Here is a 26,093-nt window from a genome sequence, read left to right on the forward strand (position 1 = left end):
TTTCTTTCAGTTCCACCTTTCATCCAACCTTTTGAGTTTCCAAGATTCTCCATTGGACAGCGGGTCTTTATCCCATGTGTTGTGGTCTCAGGGGACTTACCCATCACGATCACTTGGCAGAAGGATGGCCGGCCAATCCCAGCGAGCCTCGGGGTGACCATCGACAACATTGACTTCACAAGCTCCTTGCGGATTTCCAATCTCTCCCTCATGCACAATGGGAACTATACCTGCATAGCCCGGAATGAGGCAGCAGCTGTGGAACACCAAAGCCAGCTGATCGTAAGAGGTAAGGAGAGGCAAGTGGGACGTGTGGCATCAGCACAGTCAAATTCAGCGATGCTCACGGAGTGCATTCACTTGCAATAACGTGAAAATATTAGACTTTGCAGAATCTGCTCTCGTCCCATTCAAATAAAACTCACAACTGTAGAAGCCAACTACAAACTCCGCTAACACCAGACCAAGTCTTTATTTACCTAAGATATGAAGCTCCAAATAATTAACAGCTAAGAAATGCATGCAGGAAGAAGTGAGAGTGGCATTTAATTGATGAGTGAGGCTTTCCCTGAATTAGCCCCCAAAGTCCATAAGCTCCTCCTGTATTGCATTCACTCTAAATGGCACTTTTTATAAGAGTATTATTTAGATTGATGGCCTTAAAAATAATGTTTGTCGAATATCATTTTTCAAATCACACCTTTTCCAAAGAATCATAAAAGGGTAACTTTTCTTTTTTTGTTATTTTTTATTATTTGTTTTACTGAAGTGTAGTTGACACATAGCAAAGAGTAGCTTCCTGTATTTTTTTAGTTTAGTTCTAGAAATGCAAAATTAGTTTCAGTTTAGAAATATGTTTAGCATCTCTTCTGTTTAGCATCAGACCTCTCATTAATTTAGAAAGCTATGATAACATTCATCAAATTAAACGAAGTGGGTGGTATTTACTTAGAAATTAAAATAGGATAGTCCAGGGGTGCCTGGGCGGCTCAGTTGGTTAAGTGTCCGACTTCCGCTCAGGTTATGATCTTGCAGTTCATGGGTTAGAGCCCTGTGTCAGGCTCTGTGCTGACAGCTTAGAGCCTGGAGCCTGCTTCGAATTCTGTGTCTCCCTCTCTCTCTGCTCCTCCCCTGTTCATGCTCTGTGTCTCTTTCAAAAATAAATAAACATTAAACATTTTTTTAAGAAATTAAAATAGGGTAGTCCAGCTTGTAGAAAATATTGGCAGGGGACTCAATGCATCTAAAATGTAGGCACCAGTCTACTTCACATCTCTCTTCTAGTCACCAAATTCCCATGAAGGCTCCACTCCACATGTGCAAAATGAGCAGCTAGTATTCTCTAATGTGTGTTGGGCACAGACATGTGGTTTTATGATTCTCCAAGAGCAGTATGCATTCATCTCTCAGCACAGTTTTCACCCACATTGTAAAAGCAACTGTATGAAATTTGAAGACTTATGTTAATGTTGATTACTTGCATTTTAAAGTCTCCAAATATTGGGCTCTCAGAGTAAGTGTTGGGAGAGGTTGATTTCCATTATCTTCCAAACATCTGAGCAGATCTGAGCAGATTGTTTCTTGATCAACAGATGCCTGTGTCTTTCCTCAGTCTTTGAATCTTGTCCCCATGACATCCTTCCTTCCTTTCTGGCTGAAAAGTAGTGCATTTTCTATGTAATGGCCAACAAAAGAAACTGAAGTATACTTAGAATTTATATGAAGAAACCAACTTTGTATTTGTAAAACATATTTTCCCTGAGTAAGACAATATATTTTCAGTCAGATACTGAAAGTAAGCGTTGCAGATGAGAGGATGCACACCTTTTGCTTAGTAAAGTAAAAAGAAGCGTCTTTAACAGAAGTGAAGAAGAAGCAAGGAGTAGCAGTGTGACATGGGAGAGAAACGAGAAGGTCCAGACCCAAGGCATTCCAGCATTTGAGATTCCAAAATAAGAGAAGGAATTAGCAAAGGAAACAGAGAGGGAAAAGGAGAAGCCAGTGAAGTAAGAGGAAATCCAGCAGACTATGAAGTCACAGAAGCAAATTAGGAAATATATCAAGAAACACAGGTAATAAAGTATATACAATCCCACTGGAAATAGAAAAAGGCAATCCAAGAATCGGCCATTGAGTTTAGGGAGATGGACATTGTTTGTGACCATGAAGAGTGGTGTGGTTGCAGTGAATGCCTAATTAGAAGGACTAAGGAACAGACAGGGAGGTGAATAAATGTGTGGGAATTCAAGAAAAGACAACTATTTTCATATTTTCAGACACATTGCTATGATGGGAGGCAGAAAACTGGTGGGGAAGTTGGAGGAGGACATGGGACAAGGGAAACTTACATGCTGATGGGAATGAGCCAGTAGAGAGGAGAGAAACGTGGCAAAGACAAAGAGGAGATAATTACAGGATCAAAGTCCTTGAGTTAGTGAATTGGAATTGGATTCTTTGCACCAATTGAGTATGTTAAAAACAGTATATAAAGAACCATTGGGGGGTATTCTAGAAGATTGAACCAACAAAAATGGTTAGAAATTTTAGGGAGGCAGATTTTGGCTCAAGTAACTTGAAAAATAAATTTAAAAATTTAATGAATGGCACCATTGAAGAGTAACAGGTAATGGATTTGTCCACCTATCATTTAAAAAAAAAACCTATAAAACTGGTAAAAAAAAATATATATATATATAAAACAACCATTTCCAGGCAGTGGAAGGCAGGAAGCAGAGGGTTGTGATCCTGGAGAAAATGGAAATATAGGAGTTGAGCTCCAAAATGTACCCCAGCTCTCTGAGGCACTTTCCAAACCATGACAGAGGGATGCAGAGCCCAAGTAGATAACTGTGATCTTGCTGGATGGAGAAAACAGATAGAAATTTGGAAACCATCGAAGTGTGAGATTTTGCAGTGCTGGGGAATAGGGAGCTATTCAGAGAGCTCTAAAAATCTCCTTGTGAGTCTTTAGCTAAATACTACACTTCACATGCATAGGACAAGACTTCATGAAATCTATCAGAGAACAAGTACCAGGTAGATGTGAGATGAATGAAGAATTCAGAGGCTACACAGTGCTGTGATGTATTGGAGTTCTGAACAGCCAGAATAGAGAACACATGGAAATTCAGTTAAAATCTCAGAGGGGACACTAGGAGGAGAGCTAATCTATCCTTGGAATAGGGGCTATTCTAGACAAACCCTAAAAGAGCCTAAAAAGATCCTTGGTTGTATAAAACTTCGCCAGTGAATTAACTGCAAGAATAACATTCAACACTTTAAGTCAACAAAACCCATACTCTCAATAGCATAGCATATCCACAGTGTGTTACACATACTTACTAGATATGTAAAGAAGGAGGAAAATGTGAGCCATAAACAAAAGGAAAAACAATTAAAGTAATGGACTAATGGACACACAGATGTCCCAGTTAGCAGGCAAGGGTTTAAAGTGGCTAGCTACCCTCTTATTTCAAGGGTTCAAGTGAAAAGATACGTGCAGTAAATGAGGGCACAGGGAACACAAGAAGGGAAATGTAAAATATTTTTTAAAACAAGAACCAGAAAGAAATCCTAACTCTGAAAGATATAATGTCTGAAATGAGAAATTCACTAGATCTATTTAATAAGATATAAAGAAATTGTGGTTTATATATATAATGGAATACTACTTGGCAATGAGAAAGAATGAAATCTTGCCTTTTGTAGCAACGTGAGTGGAACTGGAAAGTGTTGTGCTAAGTGAAATAAGTTATACAGAGAAAGACAGATACCATAGTTTTTCACTTTTATGTGGATCCTGAGAAACTTACCAGAAGACCATAGGGGAGGGGAAGGGGAAAAAAAAAAAGGTTAGAGAGGGAGGGAGCCAAAACATAAGAGACTCTTAAAACCTGAGGACAAACTGAGGGTTGATGGGGGTGGGAGGGCGGGGAGGGTGGGTGATGGGTATTGAGGAGGGCACCTGTTGGGAGGAGCACTGGGTGTTATATGGAAACCAATTTGACAATAAATTTCATATTAAAAAGAGATACTAAATACTGCAGAATAAAGGATTACTGAACTTGAAAAGAGGGCAAGAGAAAATACCAGATCTTTTCACAGAGAGGTACAAGCTGGAGAACAGTAAACAGTGCCTCACTGAGCTTCGGGAAATGTCAGCCCTTCCAACATATACGTAGTTAGAGTCAGAGAAAAAGGTTCAGGGAAAAAATATATATTTGAATAGCAGTGATTGGAAATTTTCCAAATGCGAAGAAAAATGTAAATATACATATCAAAATGGTCAATGAAACCCTCAAAAAATAAGCAGAAAGAGAAATCGTATCAGGGCTCATTATAATTGTATTGTTAAAAACCAATAATAAAATATTAAAAGTAACCAGAGAGAGTTACCTGGATGGCTCAGTCAGTGAAGCATCCAACTTCGGCTCAGGTCATGATCTCATGGTTTGTGAGTTCGAGCCCCACATCAGGGTTTTTGCTGTCAGCCAAGAGCCCACTTCAGATCCTCTGCCCTCCTCTGTCTGCCCCTCCCCCAGTCATGGGCACTCTTGCTCCCTCTGTCTGTCACAAATAAATAACCATTAAAAAAAAAAAAGTAACCAGAGAAATTAAGCTTGTTACATTCAAGAGGACTCATCATAAACAATTCAAGCCAGAAGAGAATGGAACAGCATCTTTAAAGTGCTGAAAGAAAGGTGTGGAGGAAGAACATTTATCAATCTAGGATTCTGTAACCAGAAAAATATATTCTTTTTTTTTTTAGAAAAATATATTCTTAAAAAATGGATGCCAAATAAAGGCATTTTTAGACAAGTAAAGGTTGAGAGAATTAATTACCAGCCAGATTTTACTACAGTAAATGTTAAGGAATGTTCTTTAAGCTAAAAGAAAACAATTCCAGATGGAAACTGATCTTCAAGAGGAATGAAGAGCTCTTGATAAGATAAATTTATGGCTAAAGATAAAATATACCATATTATCATTTTCATTTCTTTAAAAACATTTAGATGTTTAAACAACAGTAATTTATAACATGCAAAGTAAAATATACAACAATAATTTCACAAACAGGAAAAAGGAAAGTGGAATTTTACTTCGTAAGATTTATCCTATGTTATACATGAAGTGGCATGAAATTATTTGAACATAGATGTTGCTAGTTAAATACGTACAATGCAACCTCTTGGGGAATTACAAAAAATGAAACAAATAGGTATAGATGTGAATGCAACAGAATAGAAAAAAGAGCATTAAAATACACTTGATTAGTTACAAAAGATAGGAAATGGAAAATAGATGGAAAACTCAAAGACAACTATATCAATACTTTCATTAGGTATAAATGGACTAAACATACCAATTAAAAAGCAAAGACTGCCAATCTTAATTAAAAAGCAAGATTCAAGTACATATTACCACATTTTAAATATAAAAGACATAGTAATTAAAAGTAAAATGATATAAAACCAATCACAAAAAGCTTAATTGGATGCATTAATATTAAATAAAATAAGTCTCAGGACAATAAATATTACTATAAGCAAATAAGGACATGTTACAATAATAAAATGGTTAATTCATCAAGAAGACATATACAACTGAAATCTGGATGCACCTAGTAACAGAAATCCAAGCACATGACTATGAAATAGAACTGAAAGGAGTAACAGACAAACAACTAATGACAATTGGGAGTTTCAGCACTCCTTTCTTAATACTTAAGAGAGTAAGTAGAAAAAAGAATCAGTAAGAACGGAGAAGATTTCAACTACCTATCAGCCCATATAACCTAATTGATATTTATAGATTATAGCCAACAACTTCATAATGCACATTCTAGAATTCTGATCACCTGAAGAATAAGAATGTAAGTTTTATTGTTTAAAGCCACTAAGTTTGTTGTGATTTATTCCACCAGCTCTAGAAAACTAATGCAAAGGCAAATATCACTATAGCTCCTACAGACATTAATTAAAAGGGTAGTAAAGAAATCTTTTGGACAATTTTATGGCAGTCTATTTGACAATTTAGATCAAATGGCCAATGATTTCAAAGACATAAATTATCAAAATGGGTACAAGATAAAAGTGAAAATTTGACTAGCCCTATAAAGCATTTTCTGTTTTAAAGTCCTTCTGTGTAGCCATCTTTACTGTGTTTTTTTTTTTTTCTTAAAATTTTTCAGTCTGGTGAGTTCAGTATTTTCTTGTTTCAGTTGCTTGCAAAAGAAAATAAATATTCTGAGCTGCACCTCTTTGAACCATCAATGGGTAGATACAAGTACATTCTTTTGCACCCATTCCCAAATGACTGCATTTTTTCTGTCTTTCATCTTTCACTTATTCCATCATTAAACAGCGGTGTCTTTAGCACATACTTGTAATTGCTGGCCCTGGACTAGTCGCTGGGATGATGAATGCTCATTTCTTCCCAGTGAGAGCTCCCATCTAGTGGGAGACAGGTGACAGCCTTACATGGTGGTGTGACAGGCCACAGGGAAACTGCGAAGGAAGAGAGGGAAGTTACCTTATTTAGGTTAGGAGACACATGAGGCAGATACCCAATGGGAGGGAGGGATCCTGATGGGTTTAGAAAATACAGCATCGAGTTAAAAAGAGACAAAGGAAGGCAATGTGTTCCTGGAAGAAGGTCTGTCACCTGCAGTGGCATGGAAGGCTTGAGACAGCAGGTGCATTTATTTCCCTGGTGTGGTAGAATGGTGTGGCTGGGGCGCAAAATGAGGAAGGATGAGACTCTAGAGCTAACTCTGGCTCACAGTTTGTAGATTCTGTGCCCTAAGGTCTAGAGGCCATGGGAATTGATGAGGGAATCGAAAGCAATAAAATCACACAGTTTATGGCAGGATGTTCCATGCACTGAAATAAAGTGAGACCATGAGCCCAGAAGTCCAGAGGGGAGGCCTTTGTGGTCTATGTGAGAAGGGGTGATGGTTGGAGCCAAGGTGGTGGTAATGGGGATGGCAAAGGTGGGGCTAATGCAGAAGACAGTTTGCGGGAACTGATGGTCTACTCTTTGAGAAAAATATGTGAGAAGCCTTGATGACAGACGTTCTCCCCAGAAGTAGCTGGCCAAGGACCATGCTGGGAGTGGGGAGCTGCTCAAGGCGTATAATATCTCAGAGTTCTCCTCTGTTTCCCGTCTGCCCTCAGTACATAATAGTTGGGACAGGGAGGTTTCTCTGTGGATGGTTAATGCCTGCTGTGAGTGACAGCCTCTTGTTTTTGATTGCTAGAAATCAGGCAGCTGCTCAGATTGCAGCTTTTAATTTGAAGGGTCAGGTGGTTGAATTTGGTCGTCACTTCAGCTGGATCATATTCTGAATGAGCTAAATAGACACTGTAGTAAGATGAGGAATCTTATTTATTATTGCCATTTAGAATGGAGGAGCATTCCATATTGCAAAGCGTGGACTTACCAGTTAACTTTGGAACACGGCTTGTCATTTGGTTCATGAAAAAAAATATGCAAAGGTATAGTTGGGGAAGCAAAACCAACATGAAAAGAGCAAACAGCATTAGAGAATGATTATGTGGGTCTTTATTTAAATCTTTAACTGGAGTTAAGTGGTTTTCTCTTGGAGGCTTTAAAGCTTTTGGTCTGAGATGTAGTTTGGGAAAAATAGAATGAGGAGTTTAGAGACCTTGAAATTGCCTTGTCACAGTGAGGGTGGTTTGGAGGACTTCAAGTGACAGACTATTAATTACAAGAGCAAAATGAACTCTAATAAGGGGGAGATCAGTGATACGTTCAAGGGAGGCTTCATGGAAGGAGTGAGTTCCATCAGCCCTGATGTGCATAGGGTTTAGAAAATAAAAATGCAACACTCTGTCTCCCAGTTAGAAAATCAAGGTCCCCCTTTCTGCTTTTTCATTTTCTATGTGACTTTGAAAACATGAGTGAATCTCTCTGATCCTCAATTTACTAACCTATAAAATAGGAACAGGGAGACTTTTTGGAGCTGCTGAGAAAATTTTTTTTTCAACGTTTATTTATTTTTGGGACAGAGAGAGACAGAGCATGAACGGGGGAGGGGCAGAGAGAGAGGGAGACACAGAATCGGAAGCGGGCTCCAGGCTCTGAGCCGTCAGCCCAGAGCCCGATGCGGGGCTCGAACTCACGGACCGCGAGATCGTGACCTGGCTGAAGTCGGACGCTTAACCTACTGCACCACCCAGGTGCCCCTGCTGCTGAGAAAATTTAATTAGGTGACAAGGTAACAATTGGTATGACCTTTGCACCTGGCTGAGAGCAGAGCACTCTGATTACTGTCTATGAATGGGGGGCGGGGGTGGGGGTGGGACGGAGGTATATGTTCCAGGCATATGTTCTGAAGTCGGAGAGTGATAGCACCAGCCAAGACGTAGAGGCTGTGCCATAGCCAGAGTTGGCCCGTCTGCTTATTTTCAACAAGTGTGTACTTGACATAGGAAAGGCTGGGGAACTACAAATGTCCTTGAATGGATTGTCTTGAGGGAGGAAGACCATCTGGTAGCAGTTGATGGGCTGTGCTTTGCAGACAGGAAAGCCAAGGAAAACCCACTGGCCTGCAAGCCTGCCTCCCCAGACCTCTTCCCTTCTTCTCTTCTTTCCGTTTTCTTCCTTTCAGCCCTGTGATGATGTGGACACCTCTTAGCTTTGTGGCCTTGGATAAATTCCTTAACCTCTCTTTATCTCCATTTTTTTATTCATAAAATGGGATACTACCTAGTAATGATTTCCAAGGGCTAAATAAAATAATGTATTTATCATAGTGCTTGGGACATAATAAACACTCAGGGAGTGATGACACTCTTCCACCCTTGTCCCTCTGTATGCCCCCCTTCCTGCTACATGATTTTGGAGCATGACTGAGGGTATACTGCATAGAAGGGCCATGGGGCAATCCAAGCATTAGGCAATTAATTAGAATGAAGGCCTTGGGAATATGGCCAAAAAGGTAAAAGTACAATATAGTTGTGGGATACCACAGCAGCTGGGACAAATTGCGCATGGGAGATGAAGGTAACATCTAAGACATTTCAGCTGAGGTGTGGAAGAAATGGGTATGACAGCAGTGGAGTTTGCGAGCCCAATTCCTAGTTATTCCTTCTATCGCAACCTTATGACCTAGAATCATTATAGAACGTAGCACAGTTTTTGACTTGTCAGGTAATTGGGAAGATTTATAGAGACTTAATTTAAAATAAATTAGTTGTTTTCCTACAGGAAGTTAAAAGAAAAAAGAAAACAAAACAACCCTTAGCTCTTACGTGTGTGCCTCATGGCTTACACTGTCTGTGGACCAATGATCTTCCTAATGTCATGCTCAGTGGGGTGACCTGGGCACTAAAGAAGCCATTTGGAGGGAAAGTACTAGACTTAATGACTGAACACACCTGCCCTTTGGTTCCTAATATTGGCTCCGCATCGCTGAGAGGAAAGCTGCAGATGAGATGATTTTCTACCTGCGGCTCCACAGGAGGTCAGTTTTCTCACATTTCTTTGTGTCTTATGATGTAGCTGCTGTTTCTGACTTTTAATGATTAGCTGCCCCATAGAAGACAAACACTACCCAAAAGGCCTCTAGTTAACCTTTTTTGGCAAGGAAAATAAAAGTTATCCAGGGCCACTATCTTATTGCTATGTTTAGTGGTCTAATTTTTGTGCCATATTTCTACTATAATTTTATTTCATCCATTGATTCTTCCAACAAATATTTCTGAAGCCTCTATTCTGAGTGCTGGAGTGCAGTGGTGATCAAAACAGAGATATCAAGTTACTGCCCCATAAGACTCACATTCCAGTGGAAGAAAGAGACAACAAACAAACAAACAATGTCAGGTATCTGCATGTACTATGAAATTAAAACTCAGTAGGAGGATTGAGAGTGATGGGGACAGGAAAGGTATGTCAGATAGGATGGACAGGGAAATCCTTTCTCGAGAGATTTTTGAGCAGACTTGACTAAGGTAAGGGAGCAAGTCACAGGGCTCTCTGCAGGAAGTGAGCTCCAGGGAAGAGACCAAGCATGAAGGCCTCAAGTCAGGAGTGAGCTTTGTGTGTTCAAAGAGCTGCAAGAGACCAGTGTGCTCAGTGTTACATGAGGGAAGAGGCAAAGGAATGAGGGCGAGGGCCAGACCATCTTTCTGGTTGTGACAGGAAGCCATTGGATTTTAGTGTCTGGTGTCATAAATTAAATCTTACCTAGACTTTGACCGATTACCATCTTGACTAAATGCCATCCAGTAGAGAGTGGCAATATTTATGTACATGTCCCCTCTTCCCCACCACCGCCACCAAATAGCTCCTAGTTTTGCTTTCAGTAAAACTGAATCCTTGTTCCTGGTGACAGCTTAGGGCAGCTTACATCCATTCTTTGGAAATATATAGCTTCTTGGAGGCCATGAATTTTAAACATAAAAAAACATTGAATCACGCCTAAGATTGAAAAGTACCTGTCCTATTACAAACATATTACTATTCCTCTCTTAAAAACAGCAAAAATAATCCCCCCTCCTTTAACAAAACAGACCAAGCCAAAGAACACTGTATTTTAAACAGCCCTCATTTTCAACAAGGTGACAAGAAGGGATCCCTTGGAGACTTCAGATGTTATCAGACTACATGGGTCCCATGACACGATTTGGGTATTTTGGAACATATGTATCTCAAATTTCTCTTTCTGAAGGGACAGATGTAATGTTTGTGTAGTTATGATTCAGACAGGTGTATGGTACAAATGACCTACCATTGCCTTTTGGGGGTGTGGCGTAATTATTTGGTTGAATCCTTCCCTTCCATTTCCTTAATCACCCTCCTCCCCATTGGAAAATCCTTCTATTGGAAAAACCAACCATATTGGCAAACACGCTCACTACAACATACAAAATAAAGTGTTACACAGGTTAAAGGAAAGCAAAATATAATTTTAAGAAAGGAAACCAGCAACTTTTGGGAATTAAAACCTAGACAATATAGAGTACTTAGTCTTTGGGTCCTATAGGAAGTTTTAGCTCAGATTGCAACAGTTCCACCTCTAGTCTGTTTCTCCTTGGCCAAAATCCTCCTATAGTGCTTTCTGCTGTCTTCCTTCAGAAGAAAATAGGTCCATCCTACTCTCAAGGGCTTTGGGCGTTGGGGTCACTATGATCTGTGTTATGATCTTAGCCATGATACTTTGGAGAAAGCCTGTTTCCCTGTTCTGTAAAGCTGGAGTAATATCCATTTGTTTTTCCTTTCAGCAGATATTTTCAGAAAGCAGAGTGCTTTCTGTGTTCCATTGCTGTGCTCTGTGCTGGGGATACAATGGTCAGTGGGAAAGGAATGGTTCTTATTCTTATATGGTGAAGAGCCTGATGGGGGAGACAGGCAATTAAACCAGCAACACCAAACAATTTTGATAAGGGCTATGGTAGGGCAACAAAGAGTTCTGTGGGGGCATTTAATCTCATTCATAGCACTAGAAAAGGTGTCTCAGACTAAGTGGGCTCTGAACTGAGATGCAAATAATAAGTGAGAGTTTGTTAAACAAAGAAATGCAGAAGCATGTGTGAAGTCCAAGCAGCAAGAACAATCATGGGGACTGGAGAACAGACAGAGTTTTAGAACAGCTGGAGAAAAGCCTGCAAGAGGGGAATGTCAAGAGATGAAGCTGGAAACCAGGGACCCAAGTCATAAAGAACCTTCACAATATTGTATGATTCTGGATTATATCAAAGGACAATTGGAATGCACTGACGATTTTAAGCAGGCAGTCACATCGTCCAGTTAGTGTCTTGGATTCTTCAAGCTACTGTGTGGAGAACAGACTCAAGAGGGGAAGTAGGTGCCAGGTAGACAGACCCCAGTGACAAGGCTACTTAAAAAACCAGATAAGAACCAGTATTGGCCTTTGTCTCCGGGAAAGTTCCTCCAAAAGCAGAGTATGAGGTACATGATTGGCTGCAAGTCACTAATGATATGTGATTCCTGGATTCCAGAGTGAGGGCTGGATGGCAGGAGTAAGATCAGAAAGAAAGGGAAAAAATCAATAAAGGTTGTTTCAATGAGCTTGTTGCCACTTTGGGCAGTGGGGGATCCTTTATACTGGGAATTCTCTGAGGAATCACAGATAACACTGGTTCTTAAAGTGTTGTCTCTGGACCAGCAGACTCAGCATCCCTGGTAGCTTATTAGAAAGGCAATATCTTAGGGGCTCCTGGGTGGCGCAGTCGGTTAAGCGTCCGACTTCAGCCAGGTCACGATCTCGCAGTCCGGGAGTTCGAGCCCTGCGTCAGGCTCTGGGCTGATGGCTCAGAGCCTGGAGCCTGTTTCCGATTCTGTGTCTCCCTCTCTCTCTGCCCCTCCCCCGTTCATGCTCTGTCTCTCTCTGTCCCCAAAATAAATAAACGTTGAAAAAAAAAAAAAAAAAGAAAGGCAGTATCTTAGATCCCTCCTCATATCTACTAAGTCAAAACTTTGGAAGATACGGCTCAGCAACTTGTGTTTTAGTCAGCTCTTCAGGTGATTCTGATGCCCTATAATGTTTGATCACAGGCATAGAAAGAACATGCCTCAGACTCGTCCCATGGGATTGGAGGATGGAGAGGAGAGGCATTTCCTTCCCCCAACTCCTGTCCCTCATTGGTATATGTTTGTCACCCACATTTCTGGGTGGCGTCAGGGAGAGTGAGTAAGCATTTGTGACACCAGAGAAGGCCCTGGGAGAGCAGAGACTCATGCTCCTAGTGTGGTACCTTGGCAAGTGCATGGAACTGTCCAGCCCCTGGTGTGCTGAAACCAGATGGATGGAGGATATATGTGGCAATTTACCACACACCTTGTTTACCCATGGTGACTAGGATATGCAATAAATATGGAGAGATTTTGAGGCTATGTGATACATTTTCGAGGAAGAACCATCAGTGCCAGATATAAGGAGATGAAAGAGGAAGTTATAAAAGATAATTCTCAGTTTTATAGGCCATTTCCATCTATAATTACCTTACACTTACAATATGTCAATGGCTATTTCTCATGTAAACCTCTTTGATCAGTTTTTAAGTAGTGTCCCTTTGGATTAGAACCAAATTGAGGGGAGGGGTCATGGATCAATTATAATTAGACAGGCTTCCAGAGAAAATGCTAGAGAGTAGTTATCCTGTCCATTTGACAAAAGGTTTCCTTCTCTTAGCAGAATTTGAGCCAAATAGAGCATAGACTATAGATGACTGCATATTTACTTTCCACCTGGCCAGAGTGATTTTGGCATTGTGCCTTAAACTTTATAATCTATCCTCAAGATTTATTACTTTTACTAGAAAACTTTGCTCTATATAATCTCCAGCATTTTTCCTAGAAATAGTTTTCTCAGCTTGAGACAGCCATCCCTTATCACCTTATTTTAAATATATTTACATTTTATTGAATATATTTGTCTCAGAATACCATCTAAATGAAGTAAAATTGCTTGCTAGTTAGGCAATATTGAGGAGACCCATTGGCTGCATACATGATTTAATTTGCAAGTTGGGAACTGTATTTGTTAAGGATATGTTAAAGCTGGACATACCTGCATTTATTAAATTAACAAGCACTCCCAGAGCACTTAATATCTTCCAGACACTGTTCTGAGAACACTTGTAATCTTAATTCCTTTGATCTCCACACCAATCCTATAAAATGAGTACTATAATTATACCCAATTTAAAGATAAGGAAATTGAAGCCAAGAGACATTTGATAACTTGCACCAAATCATCGAACTGGAAGAAGCAAAGTTGGAGCTCAAACCCTGGTATTTAGTCCTTGGCCCTGTACTCCTAGACATCACTGTTGTCTCTTTCAGAAACACAGCACTGATTACAATCTCCAGCTGCTTGTGTCTTGATATCATTCCCTCCTCCTCGACTGTTTTATGGACAAAATGATCTTCGCTGTGATTCATATCATTCCAACGTGTTTTGAAGCTTCTAGCAAACATGGACTCTTATTTTTCTCCCAGTCCATTTCATGTTGTGGCTGGAATTACTATTGATCTGTAGCATATAGGCCCATATTTCTGTCTCAAAATAAGACTTTTGGAAATTGCAAGGCAGACAAGACTAGCTTTACCGGGAATTAAGGAAAGGAGATGAACACTCACATTTGCTAAGTCCCTGGCATGTGGTGGACACAATCTATCTCCTCTCATATAATGGACTGCCTCATTGAAAGTTCATCCCATAATTAATCATTGATTTTGATGGAAAAGATTCTGAAGATTCTAATACCTTCAGATGCTGCCTTTCCTAGAAGTATATGTATCTTCTCTTTAAGAGAAGACTCAAATACTCTTACAATGACAATAACTTAATTCAAAGCATTTGCTTTCTCTTGGCAGGTGTGTTTCAGGACAGAGTGCATGTGTATGATTTGGGTAGGGATGCATTTTTTCCAGCACTTCATAAAACTCACCAAATATGCAGTAATATGCTTTTTTAATATGTACATGATAAAGTCTTCATGGTACCTCACTTCACTTAGCTTCCATCATCCTCTGTTGGCCCAGAAGAGTGTTTACTGACATCAGGAATAATGGTCTGTGTGTCTTCATCAGATTTTGGGGAAAAGTTCAATACCATGCTGTGTTCTTTATTGCCTTTAGGGGATGCCTATTAATTTTCCCTTCATCTCCTACTAGAATAAGAATAGATACCAAATGCTTTGAGCAATGCACACCCAAGAAGAATACTTCCTCTTGATAATTACTCTTTGTTCCTTAAATTGTGGTCCTGATTCTATTTGCCATGGAGTGGATTGCTCAAGATCTTCCATAACCCAAGTAAAAACCAATGTCCTATTCCCTTGGTTTATTCAACTCCCACACATAAGAGGCCACACATAAGAGGCCAGTTTTTCCCAGAGCAAATTAACTTCAGTCTGCAGAATCTCACTGATCTAAATAAGAAAATTTTCCTACACTGAGGTCACTTTCCTGATTTATTCCAGATCACATATACTATTTTTCAGTCTTCCATATAGGTAACCTGTTGTTTTTATTTTAATGTCCATTAAAATTATTGGCATTATTAAAATCATAGCTTTGAAAGTTGTGTTCTTGTCCACATTAAGGGTGACATTTCTCTCTTTTCAGTTCCTCCGAAATTTGTGGTTCAGCCACGGGACCAGGACGGGATTTATGGCAAGGCTGTCATCCTCAATTGCTCAGCTGAGGGCTATCCTGTACCCACCATAGTGTGGAAATTCTCTAAAGGTATGAAGTTACTTGATTTGCTTGTTACCTGCCGAACATATGTTAGAATCTAAAGAATTATATGAGCATTTCGAGTCCTTCCAGATGTGTTTCTGGCAAGTAAATATGTTCCCACCTCCACCAAGTCTTTCCTCTCAAAAATAACCCTACTCCACTGAAATGTTTTTATTTGGACCAGGAAAGTATCTGGTCTTGCATAGCATTCCCTGGGAAAGATCACAAATGGGGCAGGTTATTCCATGGAAGCTATTTCAGCACCAAGGATAGCTCTGCATTGCCTACAGGAGTTGTGTAACCATAATCCACTTGGAGAGAACTGCATACCCCGACATGTGCAGACACAAGGATGAATTGTCAGTATTGCTCATTGTTTGGAAAGTATTTCCCTGTTGTTTATACATTTGTGGTTAAGTGGCTTTAGAAGGTTAAAAATAAAAACACATCCATGCCCTATTTTCAGCATCCAGTGTTCTTTGTTTTCACTCCTAATCATGCTTTCTCTGTGCAAAGGCAAAACAGCCTCCCAGTTTTAAGGTAACACTGTCAACGTTGCAGGAATAGAAACTTGTAACGTGCAGACTGATGGGGAACATTCTAGACACCATGAAGATCATTTGTGTCCATCTTATTGTCTTCTCCAGGAAAGCGTTCTTAACTGTGCTTATGAACATATTGGAATTCTCTTTTTTCATTCACTCACCTTCACTCATTAATGTGTCAAGCAGTTGAAGGCCAAATACACACTGGTGAGATAAACAAACAAATAAATCATGGTCTCTTTTCCTAACAGTCTAAGACCTACTATATGTGTTTAATTGTTCTGAGTCTGTTACCTATTTGTTTGCTTTATTATGGTTTGTATTCCACATACTGCTTTTTAAAATAACATGCTGTATTTCTTATTATGGAAATAACAACAATAGAAGAAAGACAAAATGGGTCACTTACCACCTCCTTCCTGGTATATTTCCTTCCAGGGAGAAAGAGAAGAGGGAGGGAAGAGAATGCTAGAAACCATTTCATTGCAGGAAGGAATCAGTTACATTTTTAAGAATTCCCCGAGCCTACTCTCCTATAGCCTGCCGCATACATTGTCCATGCTAAAGCACTTTATTCAAAAAGCAAAGCCTGTTGTTCAGAGTAACTTCCCACATGACTTTTTATTTTAGGCCATATTTGAAGCCTCATGTTGCATCATATGGAAACAAACAGTGTGCATTTAACTTAGTTTGCATACATGTTCATATATGATATTATGAACATTTTCCACAACACTTACCTTCTTCAAAATTATTTCTAATGTTTGCCATTGTGCAAGGCTCCCTGTCTCTCCTTGAGATTGTTTTCAGTTTCTCCTATACACTCTGCAGACGAACATCCCTGTATGTGCATGCCATCCAGTGTACATGTGTGTGATTGTTTCCTTAGAAGTAAAGTGGCATTTAAGGCTTTGGGTCTGTATGGCCCAGGGTGCTTGGGAAAATACTGTGGCAATTTGCACACCCACCAGCAATGTGAGGCTGTGTATCCCTGTGTCCTCACCAGATAGAAAGGATCTTTTTATTCTTAATCTTTACAATACGATGGGTGAAATGGCTTTCTGTTTTAATTTGTATATTTGGATTACTAATGATGCTAAACATTTTATCCTATGTTTACTGCTTCCCTTTGGGGGAATTTCTTATTCATGTTACTTGCACACTTCCCTCCAAATCTTATTTATTTGTAAGAGTGTTATTCTTAGATGAAATAATGCTTTGTCTGTCATGAATCTGGTAGACATTTTATTCCTTCCCATCACTGATGTGTGAATGAAGTTATAGTAGCCTTTTTTATTTTAAAATTTTATGTGCAATATGAAATCATCAAAGAAACAATGAGAGACTTCAACAAACAAATTTTTATAAATGTGTTTTAAATTCCCCTCAAATAACACCATTCAAAGATAAACAAGGATAAGTGTTCTGAATGTTTTTGGCTAGCCTTTCAGACCTGTCCCCTGGAAAATGCATATATCTGTGGATATACCTGTAATTTTGTGGGCTCTTTAAATTGATCATATGATTCTTCCTCACTTATAATCTTCCTTCTTCAGTTACCAATATACTGTGAATGTCTTTCCCTGTGAATAAACATGGGTATTCACTATGACTTCTTAATATCTGTGTAGAGCTTATATTAATACATCCCTAAGTCCATCTAACTATCACTTACCTTTGTTAGGATTGGGCTCAGTGACTTAAAGCCACAAGGGTTTACTCTTTCTCGTATGAGGAGTCTAGACAGACAGTTTAGGACCAGTTTGTTTTTTCCTCTAGGTCGTCAGGGACCCAAATTGCTTACGCCTTTAATCTGCCCCTCTCGACAAGCAGTTAGCGCCACTGAGCTCTGTGGCCACTTCCCCTTTCCCCAGAAGAGGAAGAGCAGAGCTGCCACCCAACCTGAGTCGCCTCCCCCCAAGGACCTCTCTGAAATGTCCTTAAATCAATTCCTCTAACAACCCACCACCCAGGTCACCCCAGCTATAGGGGGTCTGCAAGCTGCATTGTAGCTACGTGCTCAGCCACCATGCCCACAGCTTGGGCTATTTACTAAGAGGGGAATATGGAGACTTGGCAACTAGGTGTGTCCAACACAATTGTTGGATAGTGTTTGCTTTTCCCTGGGTTTTCACTGTTACAAAAACATCACAGTGACTCTGTCTCATCAATATTTGTATGTGTTCATTTTTTTCCAGGGGTAAATTTCTGGAAGTAGAGTCGCTGGCTCAAAGAGTAAGCGATTTCTATAGCTTTCAATATGCCTTGTCCACTCGCCAGAATTTTATTCATGTGCACATCCTTCCGCAGTTTACAATGTTGCCTGGTTTCCTGCAACAAAAATAATATCGTGTGTTAACGCTTATTTTTAAATATCTTCCAATGGAATAGGGGGAGATTGTGTAATATTATTTTAATTATACAAGTGACACAGATGTTTCTTAAGAAAAATTTAGCCTTGCTGATGGAACGCAAGTAATTTGATGGTAATCAAATATTCACTGAGAGCTTAAGGGCACCTTCGTTATATGTGACCAAGGGGGGAAAAAAGTTGTAGACACAACAGACTTGGGCTGTTTCTCTGAGAGCTGCGACAATCTAATCCTGAGGCTGCAGAATTCCAGCGTAAATCGCAGTGGCTTAAGGGTGACGATTGCAGGAATGAAACAATCTTTGTGGGAAAATAACGTTATTAGAGTCTTGACCTTGGGTCCAGATGCATGAAGTCTAAAACATTCAATTCTGTCTCCTGTTTTTTTTTTCTTCCCTTTACATGAACAAACGAGGTCTCTGGTCTAAAGAGATTTTTTTTTAAATCAGGGCTTAATACCATAGTGGGCCTCACCTGTGTTCCCAGAAATCCACAACAAAGCACACGTATGTCATTTATAGTGGAGGGAATGGGTTTCAGTCACTGTCCTAGGGACCATTCCCTTGTTAGCCACTAAGGCCCAAAGAAGGGCTGCTAAGGTAAGATACAGCTAGTGCACTGGCCCATGGCCGACCTGGGTATCTTTTGCTCTCTGGCTGCCCATGGACAGGGCCACTTCTGACCCCCCAGGGAAGCGTGGTCATGGAAATGTTTAAGGGCAAAGGTCAGAGCATGCCTGGAGGGGGGCACAGGGGAGTGGGGAGTAGTTTGCATTTCAAGTAAGGTTGTCATGGAGAAGGTAATGTGAGTAAAGCCTTAAAGAAATGGGAGATGAGGTTTGTGTGTGTCTGCAGGGGAAGACTGAAGGCCTTAGTGCCAACTAGTATCAAAGCCAGGGGCAGAAATTTGTTTGTGCCTGGAATGTTCCAGAAACACTAAGGAAGACACTGAAGCTGGGGCAGAGCGAAAGGAGACCTCAGAGGTCCCAGGAGGTCAGATCTCTCATCAATCATTACAAGGGTGTGATGGTGCCATGGTGGGGATGAGTAGGGGGTCACAGTAGTGACAGTGACGCTGTCCCTTTTCTTCCACTGCCATGCTGAGCCCAGAACTAGGAGGCTATTGGAGCAATCCAGGAGGGGTGGTGGGTCTGCCCATCGGCCCTGTTGTGTTGAACGTAGACCATGGGAAGGCAGGACTCGCGGCAGGAGCCCATTAGGAAGCCTGAGCTGTGACGTGGCTTGGATCAGGGTGACAACAGTGCAGGAGGATCAGCAGTTCAGAATCTACAGCCTGATGGGCTGGTGTGGGTGTGGGTGAAGGGGCAAAGCCTCTGAGAATAGATGGAGCCATGCTGGGGGTGGGGGCAGATTGGGTCATGGTCAGTATGGGAGTGTGAGCCTCTCTGTAGACATACTCCTCAATTCCCAAGATAAGCAATGAGGAATTTCCCAGGTATACTTTTTTTTAAATGAGTGCTTTCTCTGCTGTCATAGCTTTTACCTTCCACCTGTTGGCCGCCATATACCCAACTTGAGATTTACATCCATTCCGTGACCTGGACCCTGTGCTATCCCTATCCTTAGCCATAGTTTTTCCAGCGAGCAGTATTCCAAGCTCTGCTTTACTCAAAATGGTATGTCTGTGTCTTTTCACACATAAATCCAGTTTGGCCTGTAGGAGATGGGTGGCTCACATTATCTAGTCCAGGAGGAAACCGAGGCTGCCTGACTTCCCGGTAGAAGGGACTTAATCATCTTCCTGCGTGTACCGAAGAGCTGACTTTGGAGTCTGGCGAATGTACAGTCTGTGCCTTGATGTCATTCATTTGGGGTCAGTTTTCCCACAGATGTGGTGTGCTATTTAATATTTAGATTCTTAGCATCTTTTATTTAAGAAAAAAATCTCTTACGTTACATCTGTAAATATTTGTTCTCTTCCCTTTTCCATTTGCTTCTGCAGGGTCTCCAAATTTTTACCTTAATGTATATTTTCTACATCTTTTACTCAAGCAAATTTGTTCTTCTTTGCACTGTCTCCAATTTTTCCTTCCCGTTTGTGATTTTACTTTTTCTTCTTCTTTCGCCACTTCTGCCAGCTCGTATTTCACTCTTTCTGGGGCTCTCGCTTCCTAGGCAAGTGACTGGTTCACAGCGTTCATCTAACTCATGGCAGCATTCTTCTGGTGTGATCCCATGACCCGCTTTCTTTTCCTGTGTCTGTCTTCCAGTGTTCTTACAGTGTCTTTGCTTCCTTTTGAGAACTCCCATTTGAGGAAAATTCAGATCCCTAGAAAGAGAACGCTGTGTGCAGCTATCTGGTTCTGCACTTAATGCTGCCTGTCTGATTCTAAGAGCCACAGCAGGTGCAGGGAAGCCTCTGCCCGACCCAGCCTGGGCACACTGGTGCTGGTTTTGCCCCTCGCTGTGCCCCCACCTTAACAACGCGTCCTTTGCTGATGCCTGCCCACGTTCACAGCCACAGTTGTCTGTCCTTTTCTTTCTGCATGTACCTCTGCTCGTGTACACTTTTGGTTGTCCATTTACCTCCTTTGTAGCTCACATTTTCTTTCCCTCTGTGTCCTAATTGTTCTTGTATGGTTTCCAAAAAAAGACGAAATATTAGTTTTATGCTGCCATCTTTAAATCTTACACCCTATTTGTTTATATACTAAGCTATATAAAATTTGGACTTTCTGTGAGAAAAACAAGTAAAGTGGGAATCTAGGAGGAGGAGTTAAGAAATCATCAGTTAAGAGAGTCGGCGGAGCTCGGACCCAAGACACAACACTGGCTGTGTTACCGCAGGAAAATTACTTAACCTGTGTGAACCACAGTTTCCTCGTGCACGTGTGTGTGTGTGTGTGTGTGTGTGTGTGTGTGTGAGAGAGAGAGAGAGAGAGAGAGAGAGAGAGAGAGAGAAGATAAGAGGATTAACGTGATGGTTTAGTAAGATGATTCACGGAAAGCATTCATTCTGGTGCCTGGCACATCGCAATTAGTCAATAACATTAGCTGTCATCAGCAGCAGCTCACATGGGAAGCCAGTTGTCCGAAAACCATTTATTGGATAGCCCATCCTTTCCCCCACGGACATGAACTGCTTTATAGTCTACGAGAAAAAAAGGTGTCCACCAAAGTCCGATGCTCTCTTTTACTCCGATATGTCCATTCTGGCATCAGGACCATGTGTGTTAGAGGCTTAGCTCTTCCAGACACATTTTAATACCTAGTACGATATTCTCCCCATTTGTTTTCCAAAAGTGTCCTGTATTTCTCACATGGATATGTGTTTGCTTATTTCTTCTAGATGAATGTTAGGATAATTTTGTCACGTTCTAAAAAAAATTATTCTGGGGGCGCCTGGGTGGCTCAGTCAGTTGAGCGTCCGACTTCGGCTCAGGTCACGATCTCATGGTCTGTGAGTTCGAGCCCCGCATCGGGCTCTGTGCTGACAGCTCGGAGCCTGGAGCCTGCTTCAGATTCTGTGTCTCCCTCTCTCTCTGACCCTCCCCTGTTCATGCTCTGTCTCTGTCTCAAAAATAAATAATAAAACATTAAAAAAAATTATTCTGAAAACTTTGGAAGATTGTGATAACTCTAAAGGTTAATATGGAGAACAGGGACTTCATTAAGATATTGAGCCTTCCCAGCCAATGGCATGGACATTCTCTGCATTTATTCAGATTTCGTGTGTGTGTCCTTTATAATTCAGTTGCTTTCTTTCTGTGTGCCTCTGGCAGTGAGTATTTGTAAACTTCTGTCTGCAAGTGTCTTTGATTGTCTTCGGTTTTCTGGGTGGAAACGGGGCCCATCTATAGCCAGGGTTTGTTGGCTCTCCAGGGCCACCCAGCGAGGGAGAAGTTGTCCTTAATTTGGCAGAGTTCCTATTTTCTTCCACTCTCCAGAGCACACAGAGGACTGCAGTTGGCATGGGGCTTCCTTGACCTGCCTGCTTCTCTCAGATTGCCTTTCTCCCTGCCTTTGCCTGTGTCCTTCCTCCCTCAGCCAAGAAAGGCATGTTCACACAGGAGTAAAGCTTCTGTAGCCCCAGTTTTCCTTGGACGCTCAGAGCATCCACACCACTTGGCGCATGGCAGTTTCGCCCGTGCTCTGGTATCTCCCACTGTCTCTAGAAAGCTGTTCCACGTTGTCATTTCTGTACCCACAGGTGCAGTCTACCAGAGAGCCTAGCTGTCCCTTACCACCAAGGTCCCAGAAGTTTCCTCTTCTTCTGGGTGTCTACCCCCCTGCCCAAACCCTCCTTGCTCGTCATATATAGGGGCCATTCTCTGGATGTTTTCATGCACTGTGTTCAATTCCAAATTAAGAAACAAATGCTGCACTCAGTACCTGGTCCAACAGCTCAGGCGACCCCTCTGGAGCCTCCTCCTACTTCAGGGGCTGGCCCTAGAGTGCTTCACCTTGATCCTGCTCACCCCTTCTCTCCCAAGGTCGAGGTAGACATCCCGGGGCCTGTGTCTAGGGATGACACGAAGAACACACAGCATGGGGCAAGCCTCAAGTCCCTCCAGTTCTCCTGGGCTCACCACTTCCCTGCCCTCTGTGTGGTCAGAGCGCCCTGAGCCTCTGACCCCATGAGTTCACCCTCTTCCATGTCATTGGTTTGCTGGACCTGCAGCGATCCTCCCAGCTCTTTCTAGCAACACCTACTTCAAGCTCATGCATCAGGCTCATCCAAGCTATTGGGGCCCAGTTGTTATCCAATGTCCTTGTCCCCACTAGCACATAAATTGGTGATGAGAATCTGGGAAATGCAGATTAATGCAGGGAAAAGGTTCAGAGAATCTAAAAAGGAGAGGACAACGCCTCCCTGTGATGTGAGTGGTGAACACAAACCCAACTTCAAGGCTGAATGTGGCTCCCCGTTTACGACACTTGTGTGGTCCCCACATGGAGACACTAAGCATAATGAGTTCTTGGGGAAGGACTGTGAGCCGAACAGAGAGGATGGATACTCAACTTAGTGTTTTATTTTCTTCCTTTGATGGTAGAATAAAACTCACTGTGGATGAAAATCTGCCTTCCTCTGCTAAATGGGTGGAGTATAGTGGCCCTAGGAGCTCCTCCGAGGTCCTTCCCCCTCCCAAGGAAGCTGAAATTCCGACCAGCCTTGGTAGAGTCACCAGGACGACAGGCCCCGGGCCCTTCTTGTACTTCATTTCTTTCTTTGTCTTACCCCTCCATCTGCCCTCTTCCTCATTGTCTTCCTCACTGCTCTTCTAGATAGAGGCAGCCACACCCAGGGCAAATATGCAGGGGTCTCTTGCTGCAGGGAAAAGGTGGCTGAAGGCCTTTTACGACAGATACAGCTGCATGATCCCAACACACAGCGATGGCGAACTCGAGCCATTTCAACACCCTGAAGGAGAGATCATGTGTCCTGTCAGCAAATGCAGACTTGGGTCAGTTCATGGTTACGTCTTCTGCTAAGCGACTCGAGGGCATAGTGTTCTGTCTTTGTGATTAAAAAAAAAAAAAATCCTTGCCAGCTAGGGATAAAGTCATGCAGTTGGCATGCTGAGCTAGTCAACTCCCGAATTGTAGTCACCCCGGGGCAGGCATGAGCTCGCCCACCTAAGGGAGGTGGTTTTCTCTGGATATGGGCCTTCATTATAGACATAAAGGAATTAAGGGAAGGAAACTGAATTCCAAGTGAGCATAATTGATGGCCTTGATGCTGACCCAGTTAGGGTGTGGTGTTTTATCAAGAAAGGATTTATGGGGTGCCTGGGTGGCTCAGTCGATTGAGCGTCCAATCTTGATTTCTGCTCAGGTCATGATCTCATGGTTCGCGTCAGGGTCTGTGCTGAGTGTGGAGTCTGCTTGGGATTCTCTCTCTCTCTTCTCCTCTCTCTCTCTCAAAATAAGTAAAGAAACAACTTATGCTCCCTCTCTGTCTCTCTCAATGAACAAACAAACAAACATTTTTTAAAAAGAAAGGATTTAATACCGGGAAGTAGAGGCATGCAAAATTTTGGCAAGGGTGGGAGAAACTCAGCTTCCTTTCTGGAACCTGAGAAATGTGACAACCTCGAGAAGCCACTTCCGTCTGTGGTTGCAGCTGCCTCCGCACCAGGGCAGTGATTTGTCCTCCTGGAAGTCACCTTGGCATCTGCCTGTGCACCGACTTGTTGCTTCTCAAGGAGAATGATGGCTTTTCCATCCCTGCACCTTCCAAACTGTATCCAAGTGCCTCTCACTGGTGAAATACAAACCAGAACCTGGTGACAATTCAGCAGAAAATGGTTTTCCTCAGGCTTCCAGTCCCTGCAATTTAGGGAAGAGATCAGAAGTGTTCCAGTAGGCTGAGGATAGACAGACCATCTCTGATGCAAGCATATGGACAAAATGTCACATGCACATCCTGTACAGCCTAGAAGATTCTTTCTTGGGAATAGCTTGGGCTTGGGAATAGCTTTCCGGCCTGGACCTGGACCAGTGCCCCAGGACCCTACCTCTGTCCACTTCTGGGTTCTTCTCAGAAGGAGACACCAGAACTTAGCACTCAGTCACTGAGCACCGGTGCCATGGGCGGCTGCTCACCTTGGAGCAGGTGCCATCCTGCTGTTGGTACTTGCTCTCCCCTTCCCATCTCTGCTTCGATCTTTGTGCCCCCTCACTCCCCGCAACCCACCGACTATTCCCAGACAAGGAAGACCACCTCCCTGAGCAAGCAGAACATACTCATTCTTCAGGGAAACACCACCCTCTCCAGAAGGAGAAGAGGGATTGTGTTTTCAATTCCCTGGTGGGCAAAGGGACACACTTCCTACTTTGCCATTGGGTGCAGCCCAGGGAATATAGACAGATCTCCTTTCTGCCGTTCTGCTGTTCGACTTCAAATCAATGTTATTTCAGCCCACTAGGGAGACCCTCTGAATGTGCTCATTGACCAACTTCTTCATTTCTTATGTGGGCATTTATGTGCACATTCACACGGCCTTGCTTCCTTTGGTGAACAGTAATCTGTAGAGCATGGAAATGCATTACTCTTCCTGTTCCATATACGGTGAAATTAAGGATGCAGAGAGAATAAGCTACTTGCTCAAGGGCACAGTTCGTAAGTTTCCAATGCTTCTGACTCTTAGCCAAGTGCTCTGGCTACAGACCAGCAAAGACTCAAGAGTGGTAGAAAAGATGAAACAATCACCATCTTCGCTGCTGCCTTCCAAGTGGGCGTGCTTGGTGACACTCAGCTATTCTTTCCCCCCCCTGTGCCCACTCCCCCAGTCCTTGGGAACACTGCTAAGTGTATCTTTCCATAAAGAAGAAAGGTCACATGGTATTAACACACCCAGTAATTCCGCATGTGCCTTACATAATGCTTTAACATTTTCTTTTCATGTAATAGAGCACTAAAATTGTCCCCACTTGACCCCAGCTATCCACAGAAAATTGGCAGCTTTTTAATTAATGACTTCTGGCTGCTACAGTGTATCTTCTAGCTAATTTCCCAGAGCACTCACCTCATGCCAACAAGATTACAGAATCCCGAATATTGTATGCACCGTGTTATATTTTGCTCTTTATAATAATGATGAACAACCTAACGTGGATGGCCGATAATTTTATCAAGCTGTGACAAAGTCTACTTCCCTCCAGCTGAACAAATGGGTAACCCTTGGGACTGTTGCTCTTATGGCAGATGAATTGGTTCACTCTTCTGTTTAGCAAGCGTGATCAGGTTTATAAATTGTGTAACTCTTCCGGTTAGGTTCACTTCCTCATGAAAAAAAGATTTAATGTTTTTCAAATGCATATACTTTATTCCTGTCTTTGTTAAGACCTTTTCATAATGAAGAGGCTTCTCTTAGTCTATACAGGAATTAATAGATAATCCTATTCAGTGATTAAACTGAGACAGCTGAGCTTAACACTAGTTAAATTTTATGTTGTAATGCTTTAGTATAAATGTGTCAAATG

General features: G+C 41.9%; 1 protein-coding gene across 2 annotated transcripts in view; it reads left to right on the forward strand.

The window, feature by feature from the left end:
* DSCAM (DS cell adhesion molecule) overlaps window positions 1-26,093 on the forward strand; it is a 706,002-nt gene that overhangs the window by 500,404 nt on the left and 179,505 nt on the right. For both annotated transcript variants that reach the window (XM_045036594.1, XM_045036595.1), the window contains exons 9-10: window positions 11-289; window positions 15,118-15,237. In XM_045036594.1, coding sequence (XP_044892529.1) covers window positions 11-289; window positions 15,118-15,237 — 399 coding nt within the window. The remainder of the gene's footprint in view (window positions 1-10; window positions 290-15,117; window positions 15,238-26,093) is intronic.

Source organism: Felis catus, chromosome C2 (genome assembly GCF_018350175.1).
Source record: "Felis catus isolate Fca126 chromosome C2, F.catus_Fca126_mat1.0, whole genome shotgun sequence".
Taxonomy (NCBI): Eukaryota; Metazoa; Chordata; class Mammalia; order Carnivora; family Felidae; genus Felis; species Felis catus.